This window comes from Diadema antillarum, unplaced genomic scaffold, assembly GCF_040938485.1.
Source record: "Diadema antillarum isolate AM-2024a unplaced genomic scaffold, OU_Dant_1.0 seq00000767_RagTag, whole genome shotgun sequence".
In the NCBI taxonomy this organism is placed as follows: domain Eukaryota; kingdom Metazoa; phylum Echinodermata; class Echinoidea; order Diadematoida; family Diadematidae; genus Diadema; species Diadema antillarum.
This window is the reverse complement of record NW_027271657.1, coordinates 477,239-494,569: the sequence shown is the minus strand read 5'-3', so window position 1 is coordinate 494,569 and position 17,331 is coordinate 477,239. Positions and strand designations below refer to the sequence as shown.

Below are 17,331 nucleotides of genomic sequence, written 5' to 3'. Positions count from 1 at the left end.
TGAATTAAAGATGAAAATAAAGTCATGATCACTCCACACCTTTGTGAAACACGAACATTAATCAATGAAACAGTTCGATACAACTAAGTTCAGGTATGTTTTATTTCGAGCAAGGCCATTTTCGTTGGTGTAACAGGGTCCGAGTTCGGACGCAGCGGGCTGAGAGACAATGATAAGCTGTGCGAACTGATGGACAGAGAAATATGCCAATAGAGTATGCTTTTATCTCAGAGTTTTGTCAGTGTGTGGTGCACAGTAATTGATACCGATAACTATCAAGGTGAGAAAAAGAAATATTCTTTCGGGTCTAACGGACACTCTATCTGTCTTTTGACGTTCACGTCTACCTCAAGCATAATTATCGTGTCACTGCTTTGGGAAAAAACAGAAGACAATCCACTTCTTTGTGGATGGGAATGCAGCTGTGTTTAATCTTGGAAAGTGGCGAAAGACTGAGCATGCTGAAAAACCAAGGTATTTGTGAACTTGGTTAGGATTGATTCTGCAATCACATGAGTGGATTAAGTTTTGGATTATTTCGCCCTCAGACGAATACTCACATTTTAATCCTCCGATATCGCAACTCGCTAAACGAACACTAAAGAAAAAGATATTTCATGCATTACAGGCGATGTACGGTCTTAACTAGAGATAGCAAGAGAGGGTGGTATTGCTAAAGTGTACTTAGGGTGAAAAAAAAAAAGTTGAACTAGCCCTGAAAGGCCGGTAAGGGTAGGTTGAGTTGGAGAGCCATTACTCTGCTGGCCACGTTACGCCTTGTTGAAGAACCGTTTTGATGTCACGCCCTCCCAATCGTAGGTGATCACCATCTGTCCCCCGACGATCTCCCTCGTGGCCCCGTTGACTCCCTTGGGTCCGGTCAGTCGAAGCTTGGCCCCGTCCCACGATGGCGTCACCGAGATCTCCTTGCCTCGCAGCTCCAAGATATCGGCGTCAACGAAGGGTTTGCCGATCGTAAAAGTGACCTGGCGACGAACATTAAATCACAACTAGGTTTTTGAAACTTAGACACTCAGATCTCTCGACTTTTCTTTTTTGCTTGGCACAAAACTCGAGATTTTTTTTAAAGTTTTCGTTGTCGTTCCAGGGCTTTCATTTAGGTTGCAAAAAGACACGAGAAGTATACAGTAAAGAGGCACGGATTTGGGGGGGGGGGGAGTTGTGTGTGCGGCTTGTAACGTTCAATTCGTAGAAACACGCAACATGATGTATACGAAGTTGTAAATTAGGTAACCCAACATCTCAATGAAATACAATGAGTAAACATGAACAGCGCTTGATAGCTTATACTTAACATAGACGACGTTAAAAAAGTGAAATGGCCACGGAGTTAAGACTATCATATAAAGGGCAGCGTCGTTCTCTCGCTATTAAAGTGTTCAGTATTCGGGACTTTAACCAATACGTAAAACACGACAGTTGATCCTGAACAATGTACAGTAGATATATTATGACGAGCTGTCACGTGATTCCAGAAATGATTGCTACAATCTGCTGTGCGTTTAACCATCAATGCATCTTTTCAAAGGAAACTGTACATCGAAACACATTGTGCAAAAGAATGAAAACCGGTCGTGCCCTGTCTTCTAGTCGCATTCTCTCACTAACCATCTTTTCCCGTTAAGTGAGTGCTGTAGTGAGTTACTTACAGGAGTATTATTTGATAATAGAAAGACACTTAGTAACTCGTCACTGTCCACGTGTACCATTCAATGAAGCCTCGACCTCATGCAAAATAACTCAACTCGCCCGAAGGAATGAATTGCTGGCAGTTTGTGATTCAATACTGTTCAATACCACTTCAAAGACATGGTTCGATCATCACGTAACAGCAGCGTTCGACACACTCACTGCTGAACGGGTAATGGCGCTTCCAGAATAAGCATACCGACTTTTAGTATTTCACACTCTTTTATCTCAAAATACTAGTACGAAACAACTCAATATCCTGACAAATCACACAAGCCAGACAAGTGTCTTGGTACATTATTTCTGATATATAACAAGCAAAATCCCAATGTATGAAACATGAATGTTAAGGTCCTGCCGAGTACTGTACTATGCTTTAGATTTAACGTAATAAATAGCAAGATTTTAGGATAGTGACGACATCCCAGTATTTTATTTGAAAACCTGAGCGGTTCACTGTGAGATTTATCGTTATAAGGTCAAGGTTAAGGTCCTGCCGAGTACTGTACTATGCTTTAGATATAACGTAATAAATAGCAAGATTTTAGGATAGTGACGACATCCCAGTATTTTATTTGAAAACCTGAGCGGTTCACTGTGAGATTTATCGTTATTAGGTCAAGGTTGAGGAGAGTAATAAAAAACTGTATTGCAAGATTATGGGTGAAATGAAGCATTCTTATCATTATTTCTTCCAGGTTTGAGTTTTTTAAGATGCTCTTTTGACTCATTGGTGGTTGAGCTTGCAAAGAGTAAATTTCTGTTACAAAATTCGAGTAAGCCGAAGAAAAAAAAACCCGAAAAAATTCCAAATTCTTATCTGTGAACTTAACTTCAATACAAGACATGCTACGAGAGCATTTGCCAAAATGTTGTGTTATTATTTGTGTGCTTTTTTTTCTGCCTTATCAAAATTATTGTTCTGTCATGGTAGCTTCTTTCACTACTTAGCAAGGTTACAATAATCTTGGCAAGCATCCCGTGGTATCAATACATGAACCTGATAGATGTGATGGGTACACATGATATGAGATGCATTGTACACTGGCAAACCAATGATATACTCGTAAACAAAGAAACAAATTAAGAAAAAAAAAAAGAACTTACGTCGCGTTTCCTGCCTCCTCCTACCGACACGATGTGGAAGTTGTCACCATTCTGCGTGATTTCCGTGGTCGTACTCTTGTCCTTCGGGATCTTAGCGGGATCGATGTTCAGCTTGTCGACCAGGGCCTGCATGTTTTCTCCGTGGTCGAAAACCCATTTTCCGGAAAAGTCGGTCATTGTTGGTGTCTGGAGTTGACGTAGTCAGGAACCAAACCACGCTGAAAATAAATATCACATCAAGGTTTTACTATAAGCCCAGAATAATTATAATTGCAGTAAAAGAAAGGTCAGGAACGAAGTTACATTAATGTAAGCAAATACAGTAGAAAATATGATATTCATTTCTCTCAAAGTTGACTTCTCAATGGCTCTTAAATGATATTATGTAAATGATGACAAAAATGAAGTAGTTCCGGACAGCCTACATGAATGGTCACTCTTGCAATTCAGGAGGCCTCCCCCCCCCAAAAAAAAAAAAAAAAAAAACAACAACAACAACAACAACCAAATAAACAAACAAACAAACAAACAAACAAACGTATCTACATATGTATGCAATTTATAGTTATACAATAAATAACTTCACAGAGTAACTCTATTGATGGTTGAACTTTGATTCTATGCAGAAATACGAATAAAACCATTTGACGCTGCGGATAATCCTCGAATCCTGATTTCCTTCTCAACAGATCTGCTAAATGATTTATAACCATTATCATGTGCACACCTATATCATACAAGATTATACAAGAAAATACCCAAATATATAAGTATTGCTTACTAGTACACAAACAAAGAATGCGCGACAATGATAATCTCGACAAGGAATTAGGCAAAGCGTCAAATAAACGTAATTCTTTGAATGCAATATCTATAAAGTAATAGGAGAGGAAACGCTGATTTAAAGCTAATAAGTCTTACTTTCTGCAAGAACTAGACCTATCAAAGAAGATCTATCAACTTACAAAGTGAAGATAGAAGTGTGGGGTAGGAGCTGGTCCGGGCCTTGCTGAGCTGTGACGGGGTGAAGTTGGCTCATCTGATTCTCCCGCTTTTATACCGTCGAAGGCCAACCTTTCAACAATGCATCACGTGACATACTCAAGTGGCGTCTGCAAAAGTTTGTCACGTGGTCTTTATGACACCTTGTCGTTTGGAAGTGTTCCTGTAACCTGTCCCCCTAAAAATAAGTATGTGCTAACAGTTGTGGGTTTCATGAGAAAAAAAGTTTGTGTAGACTGGATTAAATATTTGTTGATCGATTACTATTAAGTTTTATAAAATTTTTCTTATTACCAGAAGTTTTTCTTTTTGACTGCTTTAAGTTACCGTGATGTCGATGTAGATTTGACCTTGTTCTACTGTTTCTTTTTTTTTTTGCATTAACATCTTCATATGCACCTTTGCAGTTACCATGTATATCCTTCTTTCTTTCCCTTTTAATTTATGTGCCTGTCGCTTCTGATTCCAGTCACCTGGTTAGTTTTAGACGTCGGTTTTCCGTAATGTGTGTGAAGTCGACAGCAGGGTTTCACTGCTCTTAGTACAACACAAGGGAAGTGGTGTATTCCTCGTACATGTGGCTGTGACTCTAAAACTATTTCATATTCGAATATGAATGACACGGGTTTACATCTAAAAAGAGGGGAGTGCGCTTAATTGCCCCCGCTAGTCTTACTCAAACTCGAATCAGGGATCCTTTTTTACACACCTTTCGCAGACTTTGCAGGCATCGTCTAATTGTAATCAATGGCTCGGGAAGATTGATTTGAAGAAATGTATGCGCTTCAATCAAAATTCATTTGACAAATATTGACACATGATTGTCTGTAATCATCCTTGTAATAATCATTAAAAAATTATGCTTTATGACTATAGAGTGTGTCTATACATTATATACCGTTCATTTCTTTCACGTAGTCCCGTTTAGAGTTACATTAAGTAGAAACACTGTATCCGATTTACACTATCTACGTAACTTTGGGTCAACCCAACAGTTTATTGAAGTTCAATTAGCAAAATGCTGCTATCTGATGCATGTGTTAACTAGAAAAAAAAATACAAAATGAGCCACTCTACCACCCGAGCCTTACTTTCTTCACCTTTTCTGGTCCGAGGAGGCGAAAAGCCGAGATGTGATATTATTGTCTCTTCGACATTACGGTTCCAAGGGGACGAAATGTCGAGCTGTGTGATCTTTTCTTATCACCTTTTCGGGTCCGAGGAGGCGAGAAGGCGAGATGTGAGATATCTTCTTCTCAACATCTCGGTTTGCGAGAAGGCAAGTCTTCTCGGCATGTCTTGTCCGAGAAGGCGAGTCCTCTCGGTATGTCGTGTCCGGGAAGGCGAGTCTTCTCGGCATGTCAGCATGTCGTGTCCGAGAAGGCGAGTCCTCTCGGTATGTCATGTCCGGGAAGGCGAGTCTTCTCGGCATGTCAGCACGTCGTGTCCGAGAAGGCGAGTCTTCTCGGTATGTCGTGTCCGAGAGGGCGAGTCTTCTCGGCATGTCAGCATGTCGTGTCCGAGAAGTCGAGTCTTCTCGGCATCTCGTGTCCGATAAGGCGAGAGGTTCTGGGATCTCACTTCATTTCAACTTCTTTTATAGTTCTGTAATAAAGCAGAGAAGGCATGCCAACTTTTCCTTCCTTGACTTCTTGGTCCCAGAAAAGACGAAAAGAATCGATGTAGTGCTTTGACGTGCTGATGTGAGTGAAGCTTTCAAGGTCATTTCTGAAGGAATTTGAAAATAGAATTGAACACTCAGTTAGAGTTAGACTGAATTTACAAGATTGTCGAAAGGATGACGACTGCACATCAACAATTAATTCTTTGTCAAGAATGACCAAACATGACGATTTACGTGAAAGACATTACAGTGTAAAACATAGGTTTGAAATTACCTTCCACTGAATTTGTCGTATTGGAAAATTTAATGTTATGAAACAGCACAGGCAATATCAACTTGTTAAAATGACCACCTTGTAGAACAGAACTAAGAATGTAACATTACGACTTTTACAGAAAGATTTAAACCCTGTGTATCAGACTTTTTTTTTCTTTCGTTGTCCGAAAAGAAAATCATTCTTGAACACTATTCTACAATGGATGAGTAGTACTATCATTGTTACACTTTGTGAGAATCGAAATAATTCAAACCATAAAACGAGCATTTTACATTTTAAATGTTAATGTTGATGACAACATAATCTATATAGCCACCACTTTTCTTGCAGCTGATTCTCAATCGGCGCTGTTTTGTCTGAATTCAGTGTTCAAGAATATTGTTTCCATTTTGTTACTTGACATTTATAACACTTTACCAATGCAGTCACTAGGTGCTTTCTTATCTACAGAAATTATCTGATTCATATCAAATGTTACTATCGTCAAGAAATCCCCAAGGTTCATTACATTCGCTCCTTAAGTGTGGAATTGTGGTAAAAAAACAAAACCCCGAACAAATTTGCTTAGTCAGTGTTAGTGTGTGAGCAACAACTTACAGAGATCCTAAGCCTTGTTTCTATCTCTCCATCTCTCCATCTCTTCCATCTCTCTTGTTTGTTTGTTTGTTTGTTTCTAGGGGAGTCGTGCAGCTGATTCGAGATTGGTTTTGTCTTGTCTGGATTCAGTCTTCAAGGACATAGATTCCATTAAATCACTCGACGTCGTGAACATTTTACCAATGTGCTTTCTTACCTATAGTAATATCTGAATTGTATCAGATATTATTAGTATGCAAAAAATGACCAAGATCCATGAGGTTTTCCACAAGTGTGGAATTATCGTTAAAAAAACGAACAAATTTCCGTTAGCGTCTCAGTAACAAGTTACCATGGTTACAGAGATGTTAAACCTTGGTTCTATCTCTCTCTGTCATTTTTGTTTCTCGGTACTCTCGTCTGACTAAAGGCATTGTCACCATTTGCAGATGAAACAAAAACCCAGTTTCAGTGCAGTGCTTCAAAATGGTTCTAAAATGTGAGTTAGGGATAGAAACTACCAATGTAAAAATGATAATCAATATAATCAAAGCTAAGTATTGTTAAGTCTACAAAATGTTAACAATAGTTATAATGAAATTGTTTCTAGAATAAACCGCCTACAGTTATTGTTTATTGGGGAAAATAGTAATATATCCTTATATTTCATGGTTTATTGCAAAATTTTTATATGGTAGGATGTTTTGGGCTACAACTGACCTACGCATATGCATCAAAACGTGATAACTCGAACATTTTAAATCACTGCTTCCCATGGTAAACAATACCTTTAATGGCTTGAACATTGCTGAACCCACTCGAAGTCCTGCTTTATCATCTCTCACGTCTTTGATATGATCTTATTTAATGGGCAAGTTCAATTGTTCTGTAGGCCTTATTGTTTTACCTTAGTGATTGCAATACAAAGTAGTTTGTTATCCCTAGATAATGATCGAAGCTGAACTGTCTACGATTGTTCCAATGGTCTGCGCGGAGGTGATAAAGACTTGGTTAACATTTTCTGGAATATAAAACTATAGATGGACATAATTATCCTATCGTCAACACAGACTTTAGGCAGACACACTTCAGAGAGAAAGAGAGAATTTAAAAAACCTCCCAGGCCAATTCATCAATCAATCAATAATAAATTGTGATTTTTATGACAAGTAAATGTTTGAAGAGGGTTAAAAATGTTTTTAATTCCGGTCCCTCGGTGAAATTACATCGGATGCCACTTGAGACGATTTGCTTATGGTTATGGATACTCTCAATCACGCAGCCGATCTTCGATAATGTCGAGAGGAAATAATTGCTTGTATACACACGGTTGTCGGCAATTAGAAGCCCTTTACGACAGGGCATGTTTGGATTAGCGATGAAGCTATGCCCAAAGTGCAAGGAAAAGAAAGACTTGTTGATTTTTTGCAACATCGGAAATACTCACCCACTCACCTTGGTGTCCTAGTTTGTACCGTATATCGATGAAAACGATAACGATAATCTTAAATGCAGTTAATCAATCAATATGCAATTTCGAGGTCTGAAACTGTTAAGTATTACCTACATCATGCACAAATCCCATTCGATTTACTGTGGTGGTCATAGAGAAATGGGAATCTTTGTCAAGCATGTCAGAAGTCCCTTCCCTTTAAGTTCGGTAAGGGGACGCGTTGGCCATAGTGTTCACGCCTTACAAATACCAAGTTGTTGATTTCGTTCTCTGACAAGAATCTCTTTTGAAGAAAAAAAAGTGACTGCTTACGTTACATTTGCGATCAAACTGTATGGGAAAGACTTTATGCCTACATCATGCATAGGGATCGTATTAGGTAAACCATTGAAAATGACTCTAAGCGGAAAAGCTCGATGTCTATACCACAAGAGATGTTATTAGACCAATCATTAGCAATGACTATGAATGGAATACTTGATGCATGTATAACCAAAGGCCGTTATCAACAGTCTAAGGGGGTGCATTCATCTCCAACAGTGCACTTCTGATAGATTGCGCGTCAAATAACTATCTTACCTCCCTCGAGATGCAATTAGATTTGAGCAATGAAACCTTACTCGCATAATTTGGACTCTTTCAATTACGTAATCTATTCCTGTAGGTTCTGATTTACATGATGTCGTTGTAGGGTATATCTTATTGCGGCTATCTACGATATATTGGCCCGAATTCACGAAGGTGGTACAAAATTAATGAAACCATGGTTTAAACCATGGACAAAAACCATGGAGCGCCAAGTGTCGCACGGAATATTTCGTTTCGACTTGACGCGTGTTGTTTCTGCGCACGCTCAGAACATGTTTTTTTCCCTTTGAACGTCCGCGCGTCTAAAATCTAAAGCTCCCTACTAGTGGGGCAGATATGTGAAAATGATGCTCACATCCGGCGGAAAGTATGAAATTTTCCAAATAGGGGTACACATTTGTATTTTCAGGCGCTGATTTCAAAATTGCCGGATCCAAGAGATCTGGCCATTTTGAATTCCAATATGGCCGCCGTCAAAAATCCCTACCTTCAGTTCTGAATGACATAAGCCATTGGAATTTGATACATAAAAGCATGGTGATATGATGACTTCAATAACAGACTTATTTGATATATCTGACAAGCTGCACGGCAGCCAATTTGAATTTTTATACATAGTTACCATGTTGGAGTGTTGAAAATCTCTATCTCGGGTTTGTAAATTAGGCTACCTGCTTGAGTGCGCGTTTGTAACTGATTGAGTGCGCGCTGCTGTATTTACATTGTGACGTCAGTGAAAGGTGCATTATGCTTCCTTTTTGCTGCACTTTTTGACATTCCCGTGAATGTTAGTCGTGTGTGGTTTGTCTTCGTAGCCACATTGGAATTCAAAATAGCAGGTATTGCGTTTGTCAGACACATCACATTAGTTAATATCTTAACTCAGTACACACTGTATGTTGAAATACTTGTTTACACCTAATTTCAGCGTCACTCACTACTTAGAAATCGAGATAGGGATTTTGAATATTTAATCGAGGCGGCCATATTGGAATTCAAAATGGCGGCCATTCGATGTTTGTCAGACACTTCAAATCAATCTGTCATCAAATTCAATATGTCAAAACGCTCATGTGTACCAAATTTTGGTGCCACAGGTCATTCAGAACTGAAGATAGGGATCTTTAAATTTGTTTTGTGATGGCGGCCATATTGCAATTCAAAATGGCGGCCGACCCCGTGGTCAGATCTCTTGGATCCGGCAATATTTTAAATCAGCGCTCCAAAATACCACTATATGCAAAATTTCATACTTTCCGCCGGATGTGAGCATCTCGACCAATTTTTGCTACATATCTGCCCTACTATACTGTTTGGTAACCAAGACGAATCTCTAAAAAGGATGAAATCATAGTACAATAAACTGACATTCTTGATTTGAACGTCTTCGTTTCATTGCTGAAAATGGCCCCACAATTTACACATATGCCTTTTTGCTTTTATTCATATGCCAATGATAAAAAATTGATAGTAAACAGTGCTGCACATCTTCTCTGGCTCCACTTCCTTTCAAGTGGTGTGTGTGAGGGCGAGAAGGCATCAAAAGTATAAACATTTTCAGAGGAACAGCAATCTGTGGCAAAAACGACAAAGGCATAACGTTCGCCTGTTAGATACTGATATATATGGATCTATAGGATATCTCATAACTCATAACCCTGGATTACTATCCGTTGATTAGTCAGTATGAAAGCCTGTGAAGATCAATACAATGATTAAGAATGGATAATTGCATTCCTTGTTTGGCAATTGACGCATTTTTTCTTGGAAAATAGTTCATTGTTTGTGTAACTTTTGGTCCGTCAGCAGTAGCTCTGTTCACTTTGTTCTGACTCCTAAGAGAAATTTATGTGTGCCATTGTATTTGTTTCTACGATCGAATGGTTCTACGTAATCATTGTTTTATAATGTTTGGTATGCGTAATTGTAAAACATTTTGCCTTCGATTCTCTTCTGAACTTCAGGACTTCCTTCTGCTTTCCTTCTACCATAATTGCTAGCAGTGTTTTGAGCAACATGTTCTTTTCTTTGATTCTTACCCGATACACATCAGTGTATTCCACTTTACACTAAGTGACTTATGATCAAAATGGCATGACATTTACTTCTGCTACAATCGCCCCATGAAATATCTGCAAACTATACATTCTACCTAAAAACATATATAACCCTAAACCCTAATCTTAATCCTCACATCAAACTAAACCTAAAACCCTATCATAACCCTGACCCTAAAATAAGACCGAGCATATGTCATGTCACCAATCAAAACATAGTGCTTGTCATACATTAGAAGAATTCATAGGCAGATGCAATTCATCTTTTTAGTCATTGATATAATCCAGATAGTGCTAACACCTGAAATAAAGATCGTTTGAGCTAATTTAGTTTACTTCACATAAACGCGAGAAGTCTCAATAAAAACTTTGATTCTGTTGAGCTATCTGATCATCCGTAAGGTATAATGAATCTTTGATAATAGGAATTACTGAAACCTGGCAAATTCAAACATATTATCAGTGTTTTTGTACATTTGGATCACCGACAGGGGGTACATATTTATTTATGTCTATTCTCAGTTCGTTATTTATTGAAATAATCCAAAGATAAAGATATATCAAAAGCTCGACATTAGCGAAGGGGTAATCAGATTTTTCAAAGTTTTTTTAAATTATTTATTTTATTCTATTTATTTCATTTTTTTTTTTTGGTGACCTGATCGGGAAAGTTAGTTTGCTATGTTTTCTTTTGTTTCGGGCCAATATGTTTTCATTTTTCGAGCTACAAAAATTTTAGATTTAAAGAATTCAGTAGACCGAACGGGCAACCAGATGATAAGAAGTTAATGTCGAGCCCTGAAACTTTTTGTATATATTCCAAAGTATAATTTCTTTCATAAAATCAGAACTTGTCACGACAAAATAAACACGCTCATTTAATTGGTGGCTTGAAAATGGATACGAATATTACACAGAATTTGTTAGATATCCTCAGTCTGATTACCATTCATTCGCACGTCACCATCGCAACTCACATTTCGACTATATCACAAAGTTCCTTGACAATAGATACTCAAATGATATATCCCACAACACCTCTCGTCATGGAATTTTGTATGATTATGACATATCGGACCATTAACCAATATTCCCTATCACTGATAATTTGCAGATCGCTCCACCTTAAACATGACATAAACGAGCGTATATGAAAGAAATTCCTCGAAAATCGATCTTTGATTTCCGATCTGGCCAGTGAAGATTGGTCAGAGGTGTTTCACAAGTCCAATGCCGACAGGGCTTACTTAGTATATCTATATATTAGGTTTAATGATTGATATGAGAAAATTGTACCGTTGACCCTCAAAAAAAACCAACAGGAAATATGAAATCTTAGGTAAATAATGGTATAGGCCCTAATGGAATCCATGAACACTCGTAATAAGTTACAGGGGAAGTTCAGGCTATTTTCGTAATTTCAAATCATTTAGTACATAAATCGACAGCTCCATGTTTAGATTTATGGAATTAATTGCTGTCTTTGAGCAAAGAAATCAATAATTTGAATAATCCAAATAAATGTCATGGAAGCTCCACCATAAGAATGCATGAGCAGAGGCTAACATATTTTAAAAATGTAGCAATGCAATCCCGCCTTAACAAGGTCACCTGTGTAGAAAAAAAATGCATGCTTTCATCTTTTGTTCTGCTTCCTTGAGCCCCTGCTCATGCATTTTTATGGTTAAGCTGCTATGTCATAATCCTTGTTCATTGTGACTTGTTATGAATTTTGAAAACATTCTTATTCCTTATCTCAATCACTATTAATTCTGAAAGTCTAAACCAAGTATAAGCAAATTAAATAGTTATTCCAACGTAAAAGTCAGAGTTTCCCTTTTATGTTAACCTGCTTTAAAGAGTCAGATATGACCACATCATTTAAAATACCGACGCAATAAAAATAAACTCACCTCTGTTATACCACTCTCTTGAAACTTAACTACTCACCGAAAATAGAACCATGTATAGATGCTCTTTGGTATACTGTAAACATTGTGTAAGAAAATCCTATGAAATTAGATGTGATATTCACGTTGAGGATGAGTTGGAAAATGATTTAGTTAACATTGCAGAAGAACGTAATATTGTTTTGTTGAGAGGAGTTGTCGTCTAGCCGCCACCACACGGAGGTGCCCAATTTTACTCAGTGTTCACCAACATCTGCAGAAAGTTTTTTATTTCTAACACCTTCCAATCATCATGCAATAACTGAGTATCAAAACAGTAAGGGGTCTTAAAATTATCTGTTCCAAGGGCAGTGTGAAGTGGCATAATGGGCTGAATGTTAATCTTGTGAAGCAGATAATTTGTTACATATAGCTGACTTATTATCGCATATTTTCAATTAACTTTTTTTTTCTATCAGTTCAATGCCCAAACTCATTAAATGTCAGCAAGGTTATCTACAATGAATAATAACACTAACCATCGCAGATGAGGAATTATCGTCCATTTTCTCTACTTTCCGCCCTATCTAACTTGGAATCCTGGAAAAGATTGTATACATAATTGACTTCATATGTTTTTCTATAATAATGCATAAGTTTTCCCTAGCCAATTTTGTTTTGGAAAAGGACACACAACCAATTATGTTATAATATATATATATATATATATATATATATATATATATATATATATTGGAATATGTTATATACAGCTGTAATTACGGATTGATTGATTACACAGTCATTACAGACTCACGCCAGTTAGATTTATATTAGTATACATATATGAATATATATTTATTAGTGTAGCCATACGAGTGAGTCATTTTTGTATCGTTACAGCCCTGATGAAGGTCCGTTTGGGACCGAAAGCTCGGCGGCAATAAACAGACACGTTGACCTAGCTACGTCCACCTGGCTCTTCTTTTCACACTGAATGCAAATAATGAAGGCCACACACTGGTACTGTAAATGGTCGATACCCCTTCTCACACTCTATATATATATATATATATATATATATATATATATATATATATTTTTTTTTTTTTTCTTTTTTTTCTTCTTCTTTTTTTTTTCTTTTTTTTTTTTGGTGGTGGTTGCGCGCGCCCGGTGGCTGCCCGCCAGCAGAGCTCTTAATTCTTCGCTTATTTCTCCTGTTGTAAGTTTTTCATTGAGTGTGTATTGTATTCTATCTTTGAATGTTTGTCTTCAAGCACTTGCTGGACAAATTGTAGTGATTTTTGTACTGTTTTTGCGCATTTACAGTGGATTGATTTTTCTGTACAGCTGCAGTGTATACAGTGCAGACAACCACAGCCATTTTGCACTTGATTCTGTGTGGTTCACTCTCACTGACACAATGTTACCATTGGCATTGCATTCTTTTGTATTTGTTGCCCTTCTTTTGTGTAATAGCACTCAGCTATCACAGACCTAATGTCGTATGTGTGCTACCCAGCCTGGTATGTCCCATGGCTCTGCTTCTGTACAACCAAAGGGCAAGTACATTGGGAGCCCCATACTGTACTACTCCAATACTGTATCAACTTATCGTGTAAAGTTGCTTATATGTGGGGACATTAACCCGAATCCAGGCCCTTCTGAAGATGTTTCTGATTCTACAACTTTTGGTACACGCAATTCTAGGGTTCGATATTCTAGTGAGCTTCTTCACTCATTCAACTGTGGCAGTAAATCCCCAAAATGGCGTGAAGAAAACAAGGAAGTATGGAGGAGTATTCTGTCCCTGGATATCGGTCGGAGGTCGAAGACACATCGAGGGAAAAGAGGAGGTTATGACAAATTTAGTGACCATCTTAGATTCTGTACAATCAATGCCCGATCCCTTTGTAATAAGTCAACAATTTTTCAAGATTTTGTTGTTGATAACAAGTTTGATGTAGTTGCAGTGACTGAGACTTGGCTGACTCCATTAGATGATGCAGCCATCACAGATCTCACACCACCCGGTATTGTATTTCTGCACCAGCCCAGAGCCTCCAGGCGTGGTGGAGGTGTTGGGTTCTTGTACAGGGACAATCTCTCTGTAGTTCTCAATCCATCAGATCACCATTTAAGTTTCGAATCTATGTCAGCCGTGGTCTCCAACAACACTACTAGTCTTGAGATTGTAGTTATGTACAGACCACCAGGATATCATTCTTTTTCATCTTTTATTGACGAGTTCTCGGATTTGTTAGATGAAAAGTTGTATAAGTTATCTTCTCTCGTAATCACAGGAGATCTTAATATACACTTAGATAAGCTCTCATCCCAGTACACGCAGAAGTTCAACGACCTCGTCGATGGTCATGGACTCCGCCAGTTGGTGACTACACCTACACCTGATCATGGCCATATTCTCGACGTCATCTTGATACGGCAATCTGACAGACTGCTATTTTCTAACACACGAGTTATTCCCGGCATCTCCGACCATTCCGCCGTAACCTGCTTGTTTCGTTTTAACAAGCCAGAGAGGAATGATGCTACGTTCTCATCTCGCAACATAAAAGGCATCAACAGGACTGATTTCGCCAACGACGTGTCTGACAGTAACATTTTGTCCTTGTCAACAGCCGACGTTGATGATGCTGTGAACCGCTACAATTCAGAACTTAGCAGGTTACTGGACATTCACGCACCAGTCAAGGCTCGGAAAGTGAAGTCTCATCAGTACAGTCCCTGGTATGACTCTGGTATCTCTGAAGCAAAGAAAAAGCGGCGGCGACTTGAGAGGAGATGGCGCAACAATGGAAAGCTGCAGACAGACAGAAAGTTGTTCTGTGATCAGAGAGACCGAGTGAACTACCTTGTGTCCAGAGCCAAACGCATCTATCACACCAGACTCATCGAAGACTGCAGAGATGATCATAAGAAGCTTTTCAACGTCGCCAATCGACTTTTGAACCGCAAACAGTCATCTCCATTGCCTAAACATGTCGATGGCTGTGCCATGGCTGAAACCTTTAGTCAGTTTTTTCATTCGAAAGTTGAAAAAATCCGAGATAATTTCAATTGTAATGTTGTACTACCTGAATCTGAACCTGTTACCTCTTCCACACTGGAAACCTTCCAACATACAATTATTGATGAAATACTTCTCCTTCTTCGTAAATTGCCTCCTAAATCCTGTCCATTGGATCCGGTTCCAACCATTCTCTTAAAGGACTGCGCACCCACGTTTGCCCCGATTATTTCTCAAATTGTTAACCTCAGTATTGAGCAAGCTACCGTACCCTTATCTTTAAAGAAAGGTCTGATCCGTCCTTTGCTGAAAAAACCTTCATTGGATAAGGAATCACTGACAAGTTATCGTCCTGTATGCAATCTTTCATTTTTGTTCAAGATTTTAGAGAGAGTTGTGTTTTCGAGACTCTCAGACTATATGCTGGAACATGGTCTATTCGATCCTTTACAGTCGGCTTATCGCCCTCACCATAGTGTGGAGACCCTTTTGATAAATGTTTCTAGTTATATTTTAAGGGAAATGGATTCCGAATCCGTCACAGCAATGGTTTTGTTGGATCTGTCTTCGGCCTTCGACACTGTAGATCACAGAATTCTTGTCAATACACTTACAAGTTTGGGTATCCAGGGACAAGCTCTCGAATGGTTTAAATCATACCTATCACACCATTCACTGTCTGTTCTTTTGAATGGTGTCACATCGTCTTCAAAGCCATTAGGCTGTGGTGTACCTCAAGGCTCTGTTGGCGGGCCCACCCTTTTTTCTATCTATTTGATCGGTCTGCGGAAAATATTTCAAAGGCATTCTGTTCGGTATCATCTATATGCAGACGACATACAAGTTTTTGTATCTTTTCCACCACATCAAATCCAAGCATCTCATGCACTGCGCTGTCTAGAAAATTGCATCATTGATATTGATGCTTGGATGAGGTCTAACTCATTGTTTCTAAACCACAGCAAGTGTGAATTTATCCTTTTTGGTTCTAAATCTCACTTGAATAAGTTGGATATTAATTGTATTTCAATTGTAAGTAATGATATTCCTCTGTCAAAGTCATGTCGCAATCTGGGTGTTATGTTTGACTCTCACATGGCTATGTCTGATCAAATCACCAACATTTCTAAATCAGTCCGTTATCAATTGCGCAATATTGGTTTTATTCGCAAGTATTTGACTCGCTCTGCCACGGAAAAACTTGTTCATGCACTTATTTCTTCGCGCCTTGATTTCGGTAATGGTTTGTTTTTCAATCTACCAAACTTGCAAATTGCCCAATTACAAAAGCTACAAAATGCCGCTGCACGTATTGTTTCTTTGTCAAGTCTTTATCCTGAAGAGTCTTCATTGGTTGCCTGTACAGGAGCGTATTCGGTTTAAGATACTTCTTCTGGTTTATCACGTTATTGAGGGAACAGCTCCTGATTACAATGTTTGTTTGTTTCGTCAATACCAACCTTCACGAACTCTTCGATCCTCAACTTCAGGTCTCTTACATATTCCGTTTTCTAGGAAATCTTGGGGGGAACGAGCTTTCGCTCACGCTGGACCAACACTATGGAATTCACTTCCTCGTGAGCTGAAAGACTCAAGCTCTATAACATCTTTCAGGAGTAATTTAAAATCCTATTGGTTTAGCAGTGCATTTTGAAGACCAGTGTCTTTTGAAGACAGACTTTCATGTCTTTTTTTTCTGCTTCTTCATCTTCTTCTATTACGGTGATGTACTTGTATCTTCAGTCTGTTTGCTTTGATGTACAATTGTAAAGCGCCTTAAGCATTTAATCAAAGTGGAGAACGGCGCTATAGAAATTGTATGTATGTATGTATGTATTATTATTATTATTATAACTATGCAATTACATAGTTGAATCTTATGCCAAGTAGAAAATGCCACTAGTATCTCAATGGACCTGAGTAAGGCATTTGATACCATAGATCAAGATATTTTATCACATAAAATAGAAAAATACGGTATTAATGCCAAATTCCAAACTGATTCTGAGACTGTTTA

General features: G+C 38.3%; 1 protein-coding gene across 1 annotated transcript; it reads right to left on the bottom strand.

Moving 5' to 3' along the window:
- Positions 1 to 770: 770 nt before the first annotated feature.
- Positions 771 to 3,834, bottom strand: LOC139738764 (fatty acid-binding protein, intestinal-like). The gene is made up of 3 exons (XM_071649405.1): positions 3,783 to 3,834; positions 2,818 to 3,035; positions 771 to 986 (listed from the first exon to the last, which is right to left on the bottom strand). Exons 2-3 carry the CDS (start codon positions 2,992 to 2,994, stop codon positions 771 to 773), a joined length of 393 nt encoding a protein of 130 aa, XP_071505506.1. The 5' UTR covers positions 2,995 to 3,035; positions 3,783 to 3,834.
- Between the last annotated feature and the right edge of the window lie 13,497 nt (positions 3,835 to 17,331).

Bases quoted from the DNA above. Each gene is read 5' to 3' on its own strand.
- LOC139738764 (XM_071649405.1), bottom strand. From the start codon at position 2,994: ATGACCGACTTTTCCGGAAAATGGGTTTTCGACCACGGAGAAAACATG. The intron at 987-2,817 runs GTAAGTTCTTTT...GTTCGTCGCCAG, and splicing joins GAGGAGGCAGGAAACGCGAC to GTCACTTTTACGATCGGCAA.